General features: G+C 37.4%; 1 protein-coding gene across 7 annotated transcripts in view; it reads right to left on the bottom strand.

Annotated features, from left to right (window-relative positions):
- Positions 1-7,933: 7,933 nt before the first annotated feature.
- LOC111874765 (rho-related BTB domain-containing protein 2) overlaps positions 7,934-15,916 on the bottom strand; it is a gene marked incomplete at its 3' end in the record, with an annotated part of 116,640 nt that continues 108,657 nt past the window's right edge. For all 7 annotated transcript variants that reach the window (XM_033755586.1, XM_033755584.1, XM_033755585.1 and 4 more), the window contains 4 exon segments: positions 7,934-8,089; positions 8,914-9,034; positions 12,197-12,288; positions 15,054-15,296. In XM_033755586.1, coding sequence (XP_033611477.1) covers positions 7,934-8,089; positions 8,914-9,034; positions 12,197-12,288; positions 15,054-15,296 — 612 coding nt within the window.

The following is a 15,916-nucleotide window of genomic DNA, read 5'->3' on the forward strand; positions in this document are numbered from 1 at the left end:
GATATTTCTTCAGTTGAAAGGTATTCTAATAGTCAAGAAAAGTCTGGCTTTATGAAACCCAAAGGTTTATCATTACATTCCCAGAAGTCGACAATTATTCTCACTTTTGAAGCAGTTCAACACAGTTCATATATTTAAAATTTATGGAAAACTATGAAACAAAAATGAATAATTCAATTAGAAATGGACTTCAAACATATGGCTAATATCAGATAAGAATATGCATCTCTCCAGGAAAATTACATGGGAATACCCCAATTAAATTTGGTGTTTCACGTTTGTGAATGTGTGGTTCTTATTCTTAGGGACATCTTGTTTACAAGATTTTGTCTCTTGAAGACAGACCATAGAAAGGAAGAACAAGCTGATAAATTACAAAAAGTAAATTCAACTTCCTCAATCTCAGAAATGACACTCGTTGACCATTAACAAAACCAAGCCTCTGTTCAAGAACCCATTTCCCTAACCAACCCCTATAAACTTCCTCCCTTAATGTAATTCCTTACAATGCTCTTCAGAAGTATTTTTATGAGCATCAATACCATCATAAATAAATAAGTCATTAATATATTGTCACTTTTAGTGAAATATTTAAATATCTTAATGTATTTTTTATGTTATTACAATATTACATCACTTCTGAATAATCAGAAAGAATGAAATGGTCACAAAATTTACCACTAAAAATATCAGTTATTAAATGTAACAACAATTTGTTACATCGAGTGCACAGAGAAAGCATTTGATATATGCTTTTTCACATTATGCAGCATTTTCTGTGGGTGCATATGCAATGTAAACCAGGGTGTACCTCTACTACATCAGTCAATTCTTTTCACATGGAAGAACTGAAAGTTTTTCCAAAGTACTGAAAATCCAGCCTTCCACAACAAAGTGTCATCACCCAGAAGCTGAAACATGAGCCTCATTTATCATTAATATTTGTGCATAATTAAAAGCCTAATTTCTCTGTGATTTTAAACTTTCTTAATAGAATAGAGCTCTGAATAGAGACAATGTGGTCAAAAATTGAATGTGAACTAAAAGTAAATAGAAGGGATAGTTAGCAGCACTAACAGAGAGTGAATAGCTACAAGGTAATTACCAGCAACAATCCAAGTGGAACAGTCTGCAAAAGAACACAAGAACCACATCGGTACAGTACAAAGCAACACCGAACCCAATGAAGGCTTGCACTTAAAAGAACTAACATCACTCACGCAAATATTCCCTAAAAACCCATTCTCTCAAGTTAAACAATTTCTTATAAAAATGTGTTTGGTGATGAGATTTTATCTCTTCACGTTGATCCACAATCACTGTAGAATCTTCTAGGTACAGCACAGTGCTGAAATGGTAGACTGACCATTCTGACACTGTGTGATACCCAGATATTCAACTACAGATGTGTTCTGGTTTGTTATTTTGTAATTTTGTAACATTGTACAAATTACTGAGGTTATGTGGCAACAAATGGATAGAGATTATGAATGATGAACTGGAAGGATTTGAAGGGAAGTGGTCATGGCCTACTTTAAGCAATAGGAAAAGTGAGGGAAATGATTGACTGGCTGACTGAAGAACTGATTTTGTAGTTTTTATGGTTTCCTTGAGTTCATACAAACAAATCCTGGGACAATTACCTTTAACGATTTTCTGCTTTATTATTTTCTTCAAAACCAATGGACTGAATTAAAAGAAAATCAGATATGAACTGGGATTACCAATTCAGCTGTCCGAAGTTCTAAAGTGGAAGTAATGCATTATTTAAGGAAGGATCATAAAATTTTGTAGCAAAAGATCTTCAAAGAAGGTGGAGCTTCTCATAAAGTCATTATTTTCTGTAATGCACAATAACAAAAAGTAGCTATATAAAATCTACATTTAGTTCTAAGTTTCATACTGACATCTAGTTAAAAATCAATACTCGGCAAGTGAAATATGGTATAAACACAGACCCTCCATATACCTACAAATTTAATGAAAAGAATGTATTTTATTTTACAAATTACAAAGATGGCAGTGTTGTCAAACTTTGCAGTAAAGTATGATAACCGTCAGACAATTGCACTTCATGCTACTCAAAATTACACATAAAAATAAATCATTAACACAAAAGCTATTCAATTTATTATTCCTGCTAGCCACTGTACATACAGTAGAATTAAAAGGGAAGTCCCTTCCAGAACTTCAGGCTATTCTCTTTGGAATATTAAAAAAAAAAAACACTGTCATAAAAAGTTAAGGGGGACATTGTATTATATTCTGTTTATCATTCACAGCCAATGTAACAGTGAATAAACCAAATAACTCTACTCTGTGCACTAACAGAAGACCTCCAAAGTAAGTGTGTTTCTGGTGTGAGGATCAATGAAATCAAAAGTTATGCTAGTTTGGCTATAACTTCTGAACATTAATAAAACAAGTGTCTAGTGATTGTCTACTTTAATGTCAGACACAGGCTTTTCTGAATTTTCTATAGATCTAACAGGCCACCTCCAAAAACTGTGAGCCAGGAGGGAGGGAGGGAGGGAGGGAAGAGGTGAAGGAAGTATGATTTTAGACCAGCAGTTACAAGATATATAGTGTTTTTAAGCAAATTTGAATAGTAACCAATGCAAGCTCAGTATTATGATACACAATAAATTCAAGAGGCACTGACTTCTTCATAAAGATTCAAGCACAAGTACAGAAGCTCCCAGACTTATGCAATTATTCCATTCTGGAAAGTCTTGCACAACCGTAATTTTGCACAAGTCAAAAATCGTTTCTGTGATATATGTACACATGTATGTGTGTTCGTGCTTTAAAAAAAAAATGAGAAAATGAAAGCCTGTAAAATATTCACTGTAAGCATGGAAAACTAACATTTACAATAACAATATTTCACTTGCATTTTGTACCTTACTCCTAATCCTATTCTGACTAACAAGGTGAGATTTTTGTGGTGGATGACAAAGACCTTAATTTGTAGATGAAGGATAGGGAGACAGGCTTAGATAACTGGATTTGTATCAACTGGTAAGGGTACAGATGGAGTGGAAAAGGTTGATGGCTACAGAGATGGGGAAGGTGCAGGCCTTCCTTAGAAACCCATCTAGAGATTACTTTCATTTCATTTATTGTAAAATTCCATCGATCCAATAGAGGCTACAGAGCATGCCTGACAGATATGACTGGACAGTGGCCTTTTCCCTCTCCTCACATCTGGCTTTAAAATTCTATCCTCACTACAAATGCTGGGATTCTGTGGGGTGCTGCACTACTTTCACATACACACAAAAGAGGAAAAGGAAAAAATCACATTTTACATTATCTCTGGTACACCTTGAGTGTGTGACACCATGTGTATCAACTTTCACGCTACAGAGGAAATCGTGTAGAGGGCGTAAAAATCTTATGTCTCTCCTTTAGTTCTTTCATAGATGCTGTACTATTCTGTCAGGGTTTTATCACACTTAATGGAGGGAATTTAAATGAGTGTATTTTTCCATTTTCCTGTACAGTTGACCTGGGTGTTCCTATTGTTTGGTGTGGGAATGACTTTCTGTAGAAAATAAGAAATTGCATCACAAACAGTCTGGCATCACTGATGCCAGTTCTCTCTCCTGTAGTCACGAAATGCCTTCTTTGATCTTCTGTTGAGCTGAGAGAACACACTACAGAAGGTAAAAGAATACTATCTCATCCAGTTATTGCCTTTCATATTACAGGGTGACAGAGACCATAACATGTGCACAGGCGTTTTGTCAATGGCACACTTCAGATCCAACTTTGCTTGGATTACCAGTTTGCTTAGGGTAATATACAGAGTTAGCCTAAAAGCTAAGCACAAAGCACAAAGGCTAGCAACACAGGATTAAATAATATTGAACAAGAGACTATACACTATAGATTGACACCTTTTCAACTGGACAAGCCTCTGCCTGAAGTTGATATATTCATGTTAAAACACATAGTGAACCTTCTGTACATGAGTGAATGGTGTGATTTCTGACATCATACAACATACTTATATGTCACCTCCCGTCAAGTCCGAGGTATATAACCTATCTGACCACACAGCATGTTATCATCTTTGTTTTCTTTAGCTGGATTTCAACTCTGGCCCAGCACTTTGTTGCATTCAGAAGTACATTAGTTTATCTTTAAAGTACTGAAAATGCCAATATGTGAAAGACTACACTACAGATGGCTACAAATCCAGTGAAACAAACGTTAGTACAATCTGCCTAATGTTAAATATCAGAGAACCGCTGAAATAATATTGCCTATTATTCTGTCGACATCTCTAAAAAAATGATGTAAATGATTATGTTACATGTACTATATATGCAGCATGCTACATACATACAGCACAAATTCACAAAGCAAAGTCTTATTGAGGTAGGTGTTGCTTTAATTTACAGTCCAGAATTTTCTAATACTTCATGTCCTTGAATGGCCGGATGGCATAAATGTGATCCAATTAGAGAGAACCCAACAACTACAAATGACACTTGTACAATAATGCAGCAACCAGCATGATAAAATCAAATATCAGGTCAAATTGATATAGTCTGTTGCAGAACTTGAGGTGCTCAGAGCGGTGACCCTGAAGAGTATTATCTTCTTGGATGTACAGCTGTGTAGTCTGGCAGATGTCCCCCATTATTTTGTACAACCTCCATCTTCAGGGATGAGAGTAAGCCAGGCAAGAAACGAGCAAGACGCAAGTGGCAAGCAGAGCCTCTTCAACTCTGAACACAGAGGCAGTATGTTCCTCCGAAATGCAAGTGGATTTCTACTGAACTACAAGGCATTACAACCCACTCTGTTGCAATTCATAAAACTTTCTATTCCACAGAAGCATTCGAGGACTTGTTTATAAAAAATCTGGACATACATACTGATTGAGAATGGTGAAATTCTTCCATATCCAAATTATGTCTCATACTTAGCCAAGGAATTTAGTATAATTACTGTAAAATCCCCACTTAAGGTTTCTGTGTGGATTGGTAGATTTGAAAAATAAAACTGAGGCAAATCTTAAAATGGAGGTAATTTTGCAATGAAATTATTAACTTGGGATCACTGAAACTAATGTTACATGAGGAAAGACCTTATACTGGGAAAAATTAAGTGGGGATTTCACTGTATGAAGTTTAAAATTCTTAATTATGGTCATTAAGTTAAGCATAAAGTAGTTATAAGTGTAAAAGTACAGAGTAATTCATTACGAATACTACAACAGCCTTTCATCCATACTGTTATTTCAGAAATACCAGATGCCATGTACATAGTCATACAGGAAGAGAATACACAGAAGAATAAGTAGAGAGTAACATTAAACTTGGTTTGATGTTAATGAAAGCAGTGATAAAAAATACCTCACTAACAAGCACTCTTGAAAAAAGGGTTGGCAAATATTTCCAACAAAACAATGTATTAGGACAATAAGATATAGGCAAAGTTTTCCTTGTGCTTACTTATGCACCATGCTATGGAAACAGACGACATTGTTAACCGTGGCATTAAATGGTTTTGAGTGATCAGCTTCAAGCCTTGGTCACTTTACCCCTGGAGAAATACTAGCCAGTAACCACTGAACAGGAGGTTGGGTGGGCTTCTGAGACAGTCTGGAAGCTGCAGAAAAGATAGAAATATCTTGCCGCTGCTAGGAATGAAACTGTGATTCCTTTATATCCAGCCTGCAGCCCAGTTGCTGTATTAAGTGAGCTACATTACATAAAATTTGGATATGGCTCTGTGGCTTGTGTTTAATACATAATTAATCAATAGAATGTAATGTCTGACACATTGCCCATATGTGAAAACGTATGGTTTTATCCCAAGGGAAACCTAGAAAAGTAATTAAACAAAATAAACCATAATACTGGCAGGAGTTAGTAATCAAGGTCTAACTTATTAAAAAAAAGCACAGAAAAACTTCTGTTATTACTCTCACAGAATACATCATGCCATAAGAAATGTGTTTGACCTTTGAAGGACACTTCTTGCAACAGCTGATGTACAATTAGAACAAATATATAGACAGAATTCTAAACAAACTTGGACCCTCATTCATTATGCTCACTAAAGTGCATTTCCTTCCTTTATGACTAAAGAATTTGTGGCTGGTATCTCCCAAGCTGTAGTACTTATGAGCAGGTTTCTTTACACAAAGCAGGGTGTTTCACAAGATATCACTCTCTTGAACACTAACAGTTAAGATGAAATTTTATCAAAAACTGTCATACAGATTGCATGTGACATCAGTTTAAAGAATACATATTGCTGTGTATGCACCAATGCAAAGTGGCTGTCAGGTGCAGGCAAGCTCCAAGCTGCCCAGGTGTGAAAGTGTGAACTACAGCTGGAGACCATGGAACCTTATCAAGACGTGAAGCTGGTTGAATTTCAGTTTTCTTGGCTGTGATAGTGGCTATTGTGACGGTTTCAACGATTACCCCAGTCTCCCTAGGCATTTGCAAGGACAGTATGTTCCAACAGACATGAAGGCTCCTTTCAAGACCATACTTATATATATCCACATCATTTGATGATACTGTCATGTGTATTAGTGACTTTAGATGCAGGTTTGGATGGGCGAATCGATTTACTGAATATTCACCAGGCAGAACTACAATTATTTTAACACGCTCAATTTTACTGTAATTATAACATGTCACAGCTATGAACAACGATAACACTCTAAAGGTTACTGTAACTACATCACATAAAATAAAGTATTCACTTCTGACTCCTGACTTCTGTCTCTTTCCATAACACTTCAGCTGACTGAATATACAACACCATTCCCAACAGTTAATCTTATCATGTCCCTTGGTTGCTGTGCTTTTAATAATTCATTGCCATGGATTTTGGCTTTCAACAGTTACACTACATGCAGTAAACCATAGTACTTGAACCGCTGCATAACAATGGGCACCTATTCATGAATGCTTGGGAAAGTGTTTACCTCTTCGTTTCCTAATAATGGCCCAATTTGTCACAGTATAGAACTGCTGCAGTTGAATCAGTATCATTAAATAGCCTCAGAATCAATCAATCAGTCATCATTGAACGATATATATTACATTTCAATCGGTCAGGATTCAACAGGGAGACATCCCAAATATGTAACACCACTTATTCTAGCATCACAGTGGTCACTTGAAGCAAGTTTCATACAATTACATTAACGTGATAATTAAAATTTGCTTCACTGCAATTATACTGCACACAACTTATTACCCAAGGTATAATTAATTCTGGAATTTTACTAATGTCTTCATGTGATTTTTTATTGTTATACTGAGACACTCCTTTTTGTTTCTAAATTTTTTAAATTCATGGAAACATAATGTAACCCAGTGACTTGCATAAAAGTTTAGTTTCTAAAGGGTTTTAGAAATTATCCCAACTGCTGCTACTGAGCTGGAAACAGTGGCATATCTCTCAATATACAGCAATGAGAAACTGAAGAGGATGTTACTGAAAACACTTCAGAAAGTACACTCTTCACATCTCAGCCAAGCTCTTGACTATCCTAAGTCTTCAGTACCTTAAGGTGAATGTTTGAATATCTCCTTAAAACGATGATGGATTCAATTTAAAACAGACCACAACTGCCTCTCTAAGAAATCTCATCTATTCAGCAATTTTTCATTTCATAAGATGCTATTTGGTCCATCTACTTGAAATAACATTTAAGAATCTACAAACCAAGTTGCAGTCAGAAGTAAACCCACCTCCAGAAATATAGCATTAAGTATACCTTAACCATTGGACACTGTCTGACATAACTATGGTGTAATTAATTAACCACTATCACAAGTCTTCTGCAAAAACTGAAAATGAATTGGAACTTGTGTCATCTTCCTGCCTTGTGTCTATGCTCAGCGGACTGTCACGTCTGCATTATAACTAAGTGCAGTTGGCAACAACTAACCTGCAGCTCACAGAATCGACTGTCAATCGTTCCTGTGTACAGGAACTGCAGACACTGCTGCATGGCCTGTGGGGTGACCAGCTTTGAGAGAGTAACGACTGTCTGCATGGAGCTATTGGACCGACCTCGTTGCGTCGTACATTCAACACTGTCACACTGAAAACACAAATAACTTTCATTATTTATAAGATAAAAATTGCTGAATTTCATGGTAAAGTGAGCAGCATTCCTCTTTGTATTTATAAGGTCCCAAGTTTGATCAGCTAACCTAAGGTTTACATAGGTTTCCTTTGTGTAAACAAGTGAAAGCTAGTATTGTGTATGGGCCGCGCCATAGCTCAAGCAGTTAGTCGCTGGCTTCCCACCGCGGCGGCCCGTGTTCGATCCCGGGTCTGGTCAAGTAGGATTTGTGGTGGATAAAGTGGCACTGAGGCAGGTTTTCTCCAAGTTCTTCGGTTTCCCCTGCCAATCTTCATTCCACCAATTGATTCATAATCACCCTCACCTATCATCTGGGGCTGGTACAATAGGCCAGAAGTGGCCATAGTACAAGGGACTTAGTCCCACCCCACTAGCAATAAAAAAAATTAGAACTGTGTAAGGGGAGTTTGAGAAGAACAATACTGGTGAAACTATTCATCTTTAGTGACCTTGATTGAGTTGGTGCACATGCTATGTTGTTTCCTGAAATATGTTTAGCTACTAGTCAAAAGTTGTCATTTTTCATGGCATGCATGTGTTTGTACAAGATTTTGTAAGAAACCTCTTTTGTAATGGTGGAACAGAATGATATTTCATATGTTTTAAGGCAGGGATATCTGATATAATTTTTTGTGAAGTTCTGAGAAAGCAGTGAAGAGGGATTAAAGATGTTACAGAATGTGTACTGAACTGAAGCAATGAACCGAGCTACAGTAGATGGTGCTCAATCTATCTCCTATATAGCAATTTTTCACAATAGCAAAGCAAGTAATTATCACCTGTTCAACACGAATGGCTTGGAAAGCTGGATGATTCAAATCTCGAGACACACCAAACCGCTGTTTAGAGTCAGTTGACAACACCTGGTAACTTGACCTCCTTTTAAGTTGCTCCCACACCCTGCATCAGTAAACAATGGGAATAAGGAAAACATTTCATATTTTTTTCCAAATGTCTCAGGTTTCTACATTACATGCATCAAAAAAAAAAGCTAAAGCTGTTTTTGTACTTAATTAAGCATGTCACCATGAATACATATGGAAGAGTGGAGGTACTGTTCCACCATTCTTCACCTTAGAAATCAGATGGAGGTCAGTGGAGAGCTTCATGCTCCACCCACTTCCCCCTTCCCCTTGGGCAAAAAGCCCCCAATATCCATTACATAGGAGGCTCAGCGAGCCAAAGAACTGGTCTGGAAGCTGTAGAGAAAAGAAAATTGCTTGTTCCTACCAGGAATGGAACCATGGCCATCCAGCCAATAGCCCTTCACTGTACTGACTGTGCTATCCTGGCTCATGAAATACTAAAAGTAATATTCTGACTTACCTAATCACTGCACAGTTTTTATGATACATTTATTTTGTGGAGGAAAATTCAACAGAAGCAGGTCATAAAATATGCAACCATTAATTTACATATTCACCCTTGCATGGTCATAGCTTAGTTATTTGTAAGACATGATTTTAAAACAAATATTTTGCATCTCTCTTACAGCACACACTGGAAAGCTAAACACAACAGCAGACTCCAGAACACATTCATAAAAATGGTGATGTGCAGCTAGAACTGCTTTTTTCACCAATTTTTCTTTGTATATGTGTAATAGGACTGTGTAGATTTGAACCAATATGAATATAATGTTCTGTCATGAATATGGTAGTGAAAGACACAACAATTTTCTTGCATTATGCTGCTATAACCAGTGCAAGGAAAGTCAATCGTTTGTGTGTGTGTGGGGGGGGGGGTTAAGGAGAAAATAACCTGGGGGAGCCTCCCACAGTGAAGTGAGCGCTACCCAATCAACATTCACCATGCCAACTCCAATACCCATTGGTATGCATGCTGCTTAGCAACAAAAGTACAATAATGTGGACCTTCTGCATGCTAGCATCAGTCACAACTACCCTGGTATTAGCAGAACATTGCAACAGTGAGTCTACTAGTAGCAGGACTGCAGCCAACTCTGCCAGCAATCACCAGCACTCACCAAGCCAGCCAGCCATGGCAGGAGCTTCGCCGGCTCGCCTGCTGCTGCAAGAGCTTGTGGCATCCTGCTCACTCACCAGCACCAAGTTGCCATGCAAGGAAGAATGGCGATGCTAGCACACTGCGGCAGGAACTTCGCCTCGCATTCATCAATTGCTTTTTTGATAAGTGAATAAAAAATTGGATAGGATATCGAAGAAAGAGATCATGACCTAATTTGAGGTACTACTGCAGCATCTGCCTGTAGAAACTGAATAAAACCACGAAATTTCGGTCAGGACAGTCAGCGTCCCAGCCAAGATTCAAACTGGATACTCCAAAAACACAAATCAAAAGTGTCACTGCTTCAATCAACTTACTCAGTGGCAATCATCTTGTCTCACATTCAAAGTCTGAATATTAAAATATCACAACTATAGTTTTTACTGCTGTTTTATAATGAAACAAAATTAAGTGTGTTGTTTAGAATATTTGGGCCTAGGAAAGAAAATGTAACTGGACAGCAAATAAATATAAGTAAGGGGAAACTTTGTAATTTCTACTTTTCAAAAGATGTTATCAGGACAATAAATCACATATCAGGTGGGCAAGACATGCAGTACATTTGGCAGAGATTAGTCATAGAAAATTTTTATCATAGAACTCCAAAAGAATAAATCACTTGACACACCAACACATAGATGGGTGGTTAAAATGGACATAAAGGAAATATGATGTCAGGGTGATTGGGCTGAAATGGCTTATAACAGGTTCCAAAGGTAAACATTTGTGAACACACTTTCAGTCTCCTTCAGAACTAGTAACTTCTGAGAAAGGCTGTGAATCATGGACTTGTATAATGAATGTAAAAGGGGTGGGCCTTCCTGGTCCTTGCACCGCGGCCTACGGTGGTCTATTGTGCAAACCATGGACTTAGTTACGTACCAACAGTGAAGTCTCGTTTACTATTGTGGCACGTCTGCTGAAAGCTGGGATAGTTTAATCAGAAGAAATGTTCATTACTAGGTTATGGCACAGTAAACACTATGTCAGCATAGAAAATGTTAGGCAGGCAACAACAGAGGAATTGGGAGAAGCAGTGCTCTCTGCTGGGTCTGCCCTGAGGCTGTACCTGAAGAACTCATACTGATATTAACACGGTTGAGTTGGTAGCAATTAACAAGCTGCAGATGAGGCAGGAGTGCTAGCCAGAGGTAGCCAATGGAGGCCATACACAGCTGGGAGACACTGGCCATGGGTTACGGCCATGAAGAGTTAACTGTGAGATAGGCAGCAGCCAGTGGGGGCCAGAGCCTGGAAGTGCAGAAGCTAAGAAATCTACAACATTGGCAACTGTTACCAGGCAACAAACTGTGAAGACAAATTAGACTGAGGAGACTTAGCAAGCATGGTAGTGAATTGTAGTGTGTGTGTGAATTAGTGGTAGCACTATAATTACTTGCAGTTACAAGTTTTAAGAATCCAATAGATCCAATTATGAATCCAAACACTGTGTCTGGCCAAGTGTAGGGTGGGACGAGTGATAAAAATGACAGGTTCTTGTTCAGATGATGGGATTTATTAGCACCTTGTTTACAAGTTCTTTCTTAATTACTATTAGTGCAGCACTATCACTGTTTCTACGCTTTATAACACATGCACACACACACATACTAGTCCTCTCCTGGTAATGCAATTAAAACACAGGAACTAGCACTTCAAATCACTCCAAATATTACACATGAATAAAGTATTCTAATCACTAAGTCTTTACAGGTTGACTTCAGCTAGGAACTTCCTCTGGCTGTCTCCTATCAAGAACTGGCTCACTGAATTACTGAACTGCTTCTTATATTGGCTCAGCATGGACCACCCTCAGAAAACACATAAACTTCTCAGGAACAGATATCACGCATTCTTGTCAGGTGTGTCCACCCATGCATTGCCTAGCAATTGACACCCTACTATTGTGCACTCGTTGCTGTGATGTGTTTACCAGTTTGTTACCTAGCAATGGTTTGTGCAAATCTGTTACAACATATATTACGTTACAAACAGAAAAGATCTCAAATAGTTACAATTCGACAAAAATATTACCTGGAAGGTTTGAAATAATTATCAGACTGTCTAATTAGGTACTCTGTGTCATCATTGAAGTCTCCCATAGTTGCTTCACCAAAAGTGCTTACCTGAAAAGATAAACAACTTATAATGACTTCCAATAGTTAACATTATTTTTTCAAAGCATGGCCTAATTGATATGCGATAAGTGTCACCTCATCCCTATTTAGATGGACACCCCATCACCACACAATTGCATCCTCACGTTGCGGACAGAGAGAATAGCATTCACACACAGAGGGTAAATGCAAAAATTTTAAATAAGCAGTCATCAAGAGGAGACCAGGGGTTACAGTAAGGCAACATCTATTCACCAGAAATACTGTAATTAACTTATTACAAATATTATCCTTGGGCTTAACAGATTCTTTGGTACAACTTATGTGTCTATTAAACCTGCCAGAAAAGGTTAAATATCCCTATGATGGTAACTGTATGCCATAAGGTGAAAATCTGACCACTGAATAACAATCAACTGTTTAACAATGTTCATATCATTCAGTCAGTCAAATGGTGATTTAAATTCTCTGTCCTTACCTTCCATCTACAACAAATTACTCCATTTTTGTTTTCTGACTTAAAAATCATTTTTATATAGCAATTAACTATGCATCAAATAAATCATAACTGTAATTCATACAAAATATGATTGTAAAAGTACACAATATAGACTTAACAGGGACATTTGGAAGAAGGGATCGTAAATTAAAAAATATAAACTTGGACAAACTCTTCCCTTATAATAAACAAATACCAAAATCACATGCAAGTATTCACTGCTAAGTGATACTCAAGACTAGTGAGAAAAGTTTAGAAGCATAATGAAAGAATGAAGAATCAGTATTGAGCCTTCAATAATGTTCACCGTTATTATACACTCCTCTAAACTCAAATTATATATATATGTACATACATATACTGTTTAATGTATGCCTCGAAGTCAATTTGTAGCAGAGTACTTAATTGAAAGACTAAAACATGTAAGGTTTTAATGCAGCCTAAACTTTATGAAAACCTTTTTTTGTTTTTTCATTAATTAAGCTTTCAGCATTATTGCAGCTACAGAATTTGATTCTTGTGTCACTAGAGGCCGCCAAACCTTAAAAAATGTTCACTTCCTACTATCAATAAAAACATGATGGTTGTGCAAACTTACAAAGTGGGAACACCACTTATGGCATGCCATGACCAAGAACTTGCCTCAAGTGGTAATCTTTAACTTGTATCAGAGGTGCCTAGTTTGAACCTTGGTCAGAACACCAACTATAGCGAATGATGTTCTTCTGTGCTTTCTCTCAGCCCCTCTAGGAAAATGTTGGGACAGTATGTCAAACTAATTTGTAATAAAGAAATTTGTCTTCTGGGTTTAGGCACCGTGTATTCTTCGTTTTGGCCGACGTTTCGGAGGAACGTAGNATAGTTCCTTTCCGAGTTCATTATTCAATAATTATCCTATTACGTGACATTATATAATCTGAGCTATTGATAGTGTTGTTGAATAAACCATAAATCAATAAATAAACAAACAAAGTCCAGAAATATGATATGGTATTAGATCTTTAAAACACATGCAACTTCACTGACATCATATTTTTGTAGAATGCAAAACAAATACAGCTTTTTGGTTAGCTGGCAGCAAATTACGAATCAATGGACAAAAAATGTGAAATTCTGTTTGGAAATAAATCATAAACATTTGCAGAAATTTTTCTTAAAACATTTTTATATACATAATGTGATCTTCCATATTATGACATCATGTAGTCTGGCAGACGTTTACCAAGCGAAAGAGTAAGAGGAGCTGAAAAGGGTAATTACAAAACAGCCCCTTTAATGGCCATAGATAGAAGCAGTGGGAGGCTCTGTAAAGAGCAGATAAAGAAGGCCCCTTAGGCTGGGGCCACACGAGGGCACAAAATGCATCCGTTGTAAAAATAAACAAGAGAGGCAAATGCTACACTTTCTTCTGGCTCCACTGCAGACAAAAACTATGTACCACATTCTGCAACTGCGTGCTGTCCTCAGCAACGTCCGTCATAAAGTACGTTTTTTAAAATGGACGCATATTGTGCGCTTGTGTGGCCCCAGTCTTAAAGGGGCCAGGGGTAGAGGAAAATTAAGTCAAGCCTTGTCCTTAGAAAGACCCTTCTTTTGTTCCTTCAGGGAGAGAGAATTTTAACCACCTAAAGACTAAGTGACATCATAACCCAGAAGACCATACCGCTGTAAAAAACTTGGAACTCTTTTTCAGCATGACAGCATCCCTGCATGAAACAACTTGGGAACTGCTGAACCAGATTTCAAGCAACTGAATACTGGAGAGTTTTACCAAAATTCTTTTAAACATTTCAATTCTGGTTAAAAGCAGACAACAGTACTAGACACATTATATGAATAGCTACATTCATTTCTGCATATACCTCAAGTGCAACTTGTGTATAATTTACTAAATATTTAAAGGAGTAAAAAAAAAAACTTCTGAAAAAGTTGTAGAAAAATCAAACATGCATTTTATACTCAGCATATTTTTTCTCCAAGGTTTGCACTTTTTGACATAATTAAACAAAAGTGAGTGAATTACTTAGAACTGGTTAAATTATGTGTACTTTTCTTAACTTATTATTTCGGTATGTTCAAAATATCTATGGCGAGGACTGACATTATATTTGGCAAACTAAATGTACCACTAATGGGATGTATACTAGTACACAGAAATGGAATATTAAATTGCAAAATAATTCATTCATGATTCTTGCTACTTCAACATACCGACTTCAGTTCTTTGTGGAATTTCATGTTTAAATTATACCACAAAAATACTGAGACTGCTTACCATGCTGGACTCGCTAGAACTCCGAGCCCCAAGTTCACTGCTCAGGTCCATCATGAGCAGGCGCTGAAATGCTGGTGATGCTGCTGCCAGGATAAACCTGTGTGCTGAGAAACCAACACTCCCAGCCACCAGTATTACATCTGTATAAGCCTGCTGCAGCCATAATGCTTGCATATTCTCTGCATATGTACTGGCAGCTACATGAAGCTCTGGGTTTGGAGGCTGCGGTGGCCGGAAAGGGGCCTACAATCAATATTAAACAGAACATATTTGTTGAAATCAACATTATCAGATACCAGATTAAACCATCAAAGAAATTCTGACATCAGAGGAAGATTCCAGGTTCAAATCTAGTTGAAGAGATACAAAGACTGGAACCGAAGCTGGATGAAGTGGTAAAGCTTGATTTGTACTGAGGTGCTGATGTCTGAATCTCAGCTGAGACACTGAATATCCTGACTGAGACAGTATAGTACCTTAGGTTAGGATATAACCACTTCATTCCACATCCTTTCAAATTCATTACTCACAATCACTGGCTCATTTGATGCTATAAGGCCAGGGTTACTGACAGCATAATTAAATAAACTACAAACAATGTTGGAGCTGAGGTTCTCACAGTGGTAGCCATGAAGAGTTCTATCTCTTGGATATAACACCAAGTAATCTGGTGAATGTCAGTCACCTTTCAGGAGAACATAGTGCCTCTGTCTTCAGAGTCAAAGAGTATGCCAAGCAAGAAACCTGCATAAAGCAGAGAGCAATGAATGACTATTTTAAACAATATTAAGAAGAAATGTACAATGTGCCTCTGCACAGGAAAGAAAAAATTAAAAGGTTTATTTCGTGGGGATGCAGCCACG

Source organism: Cryptotermes secundus, unplaced genomic scaffold (assembly GCF_002891405.2).
Source record: "Cryptotermes secundus unplaced genomic scaffold, Csec_1.0 scaffold880, whole genome shotgun sequence".
Classification (NCBI taxonomy): domain Eukaryota; kingdom Metazoa; phylum Arthropoda; class Insecta; order Blattodea; family Kalotermitidae; genus Cryptotermes; species Cryptotermes secundus.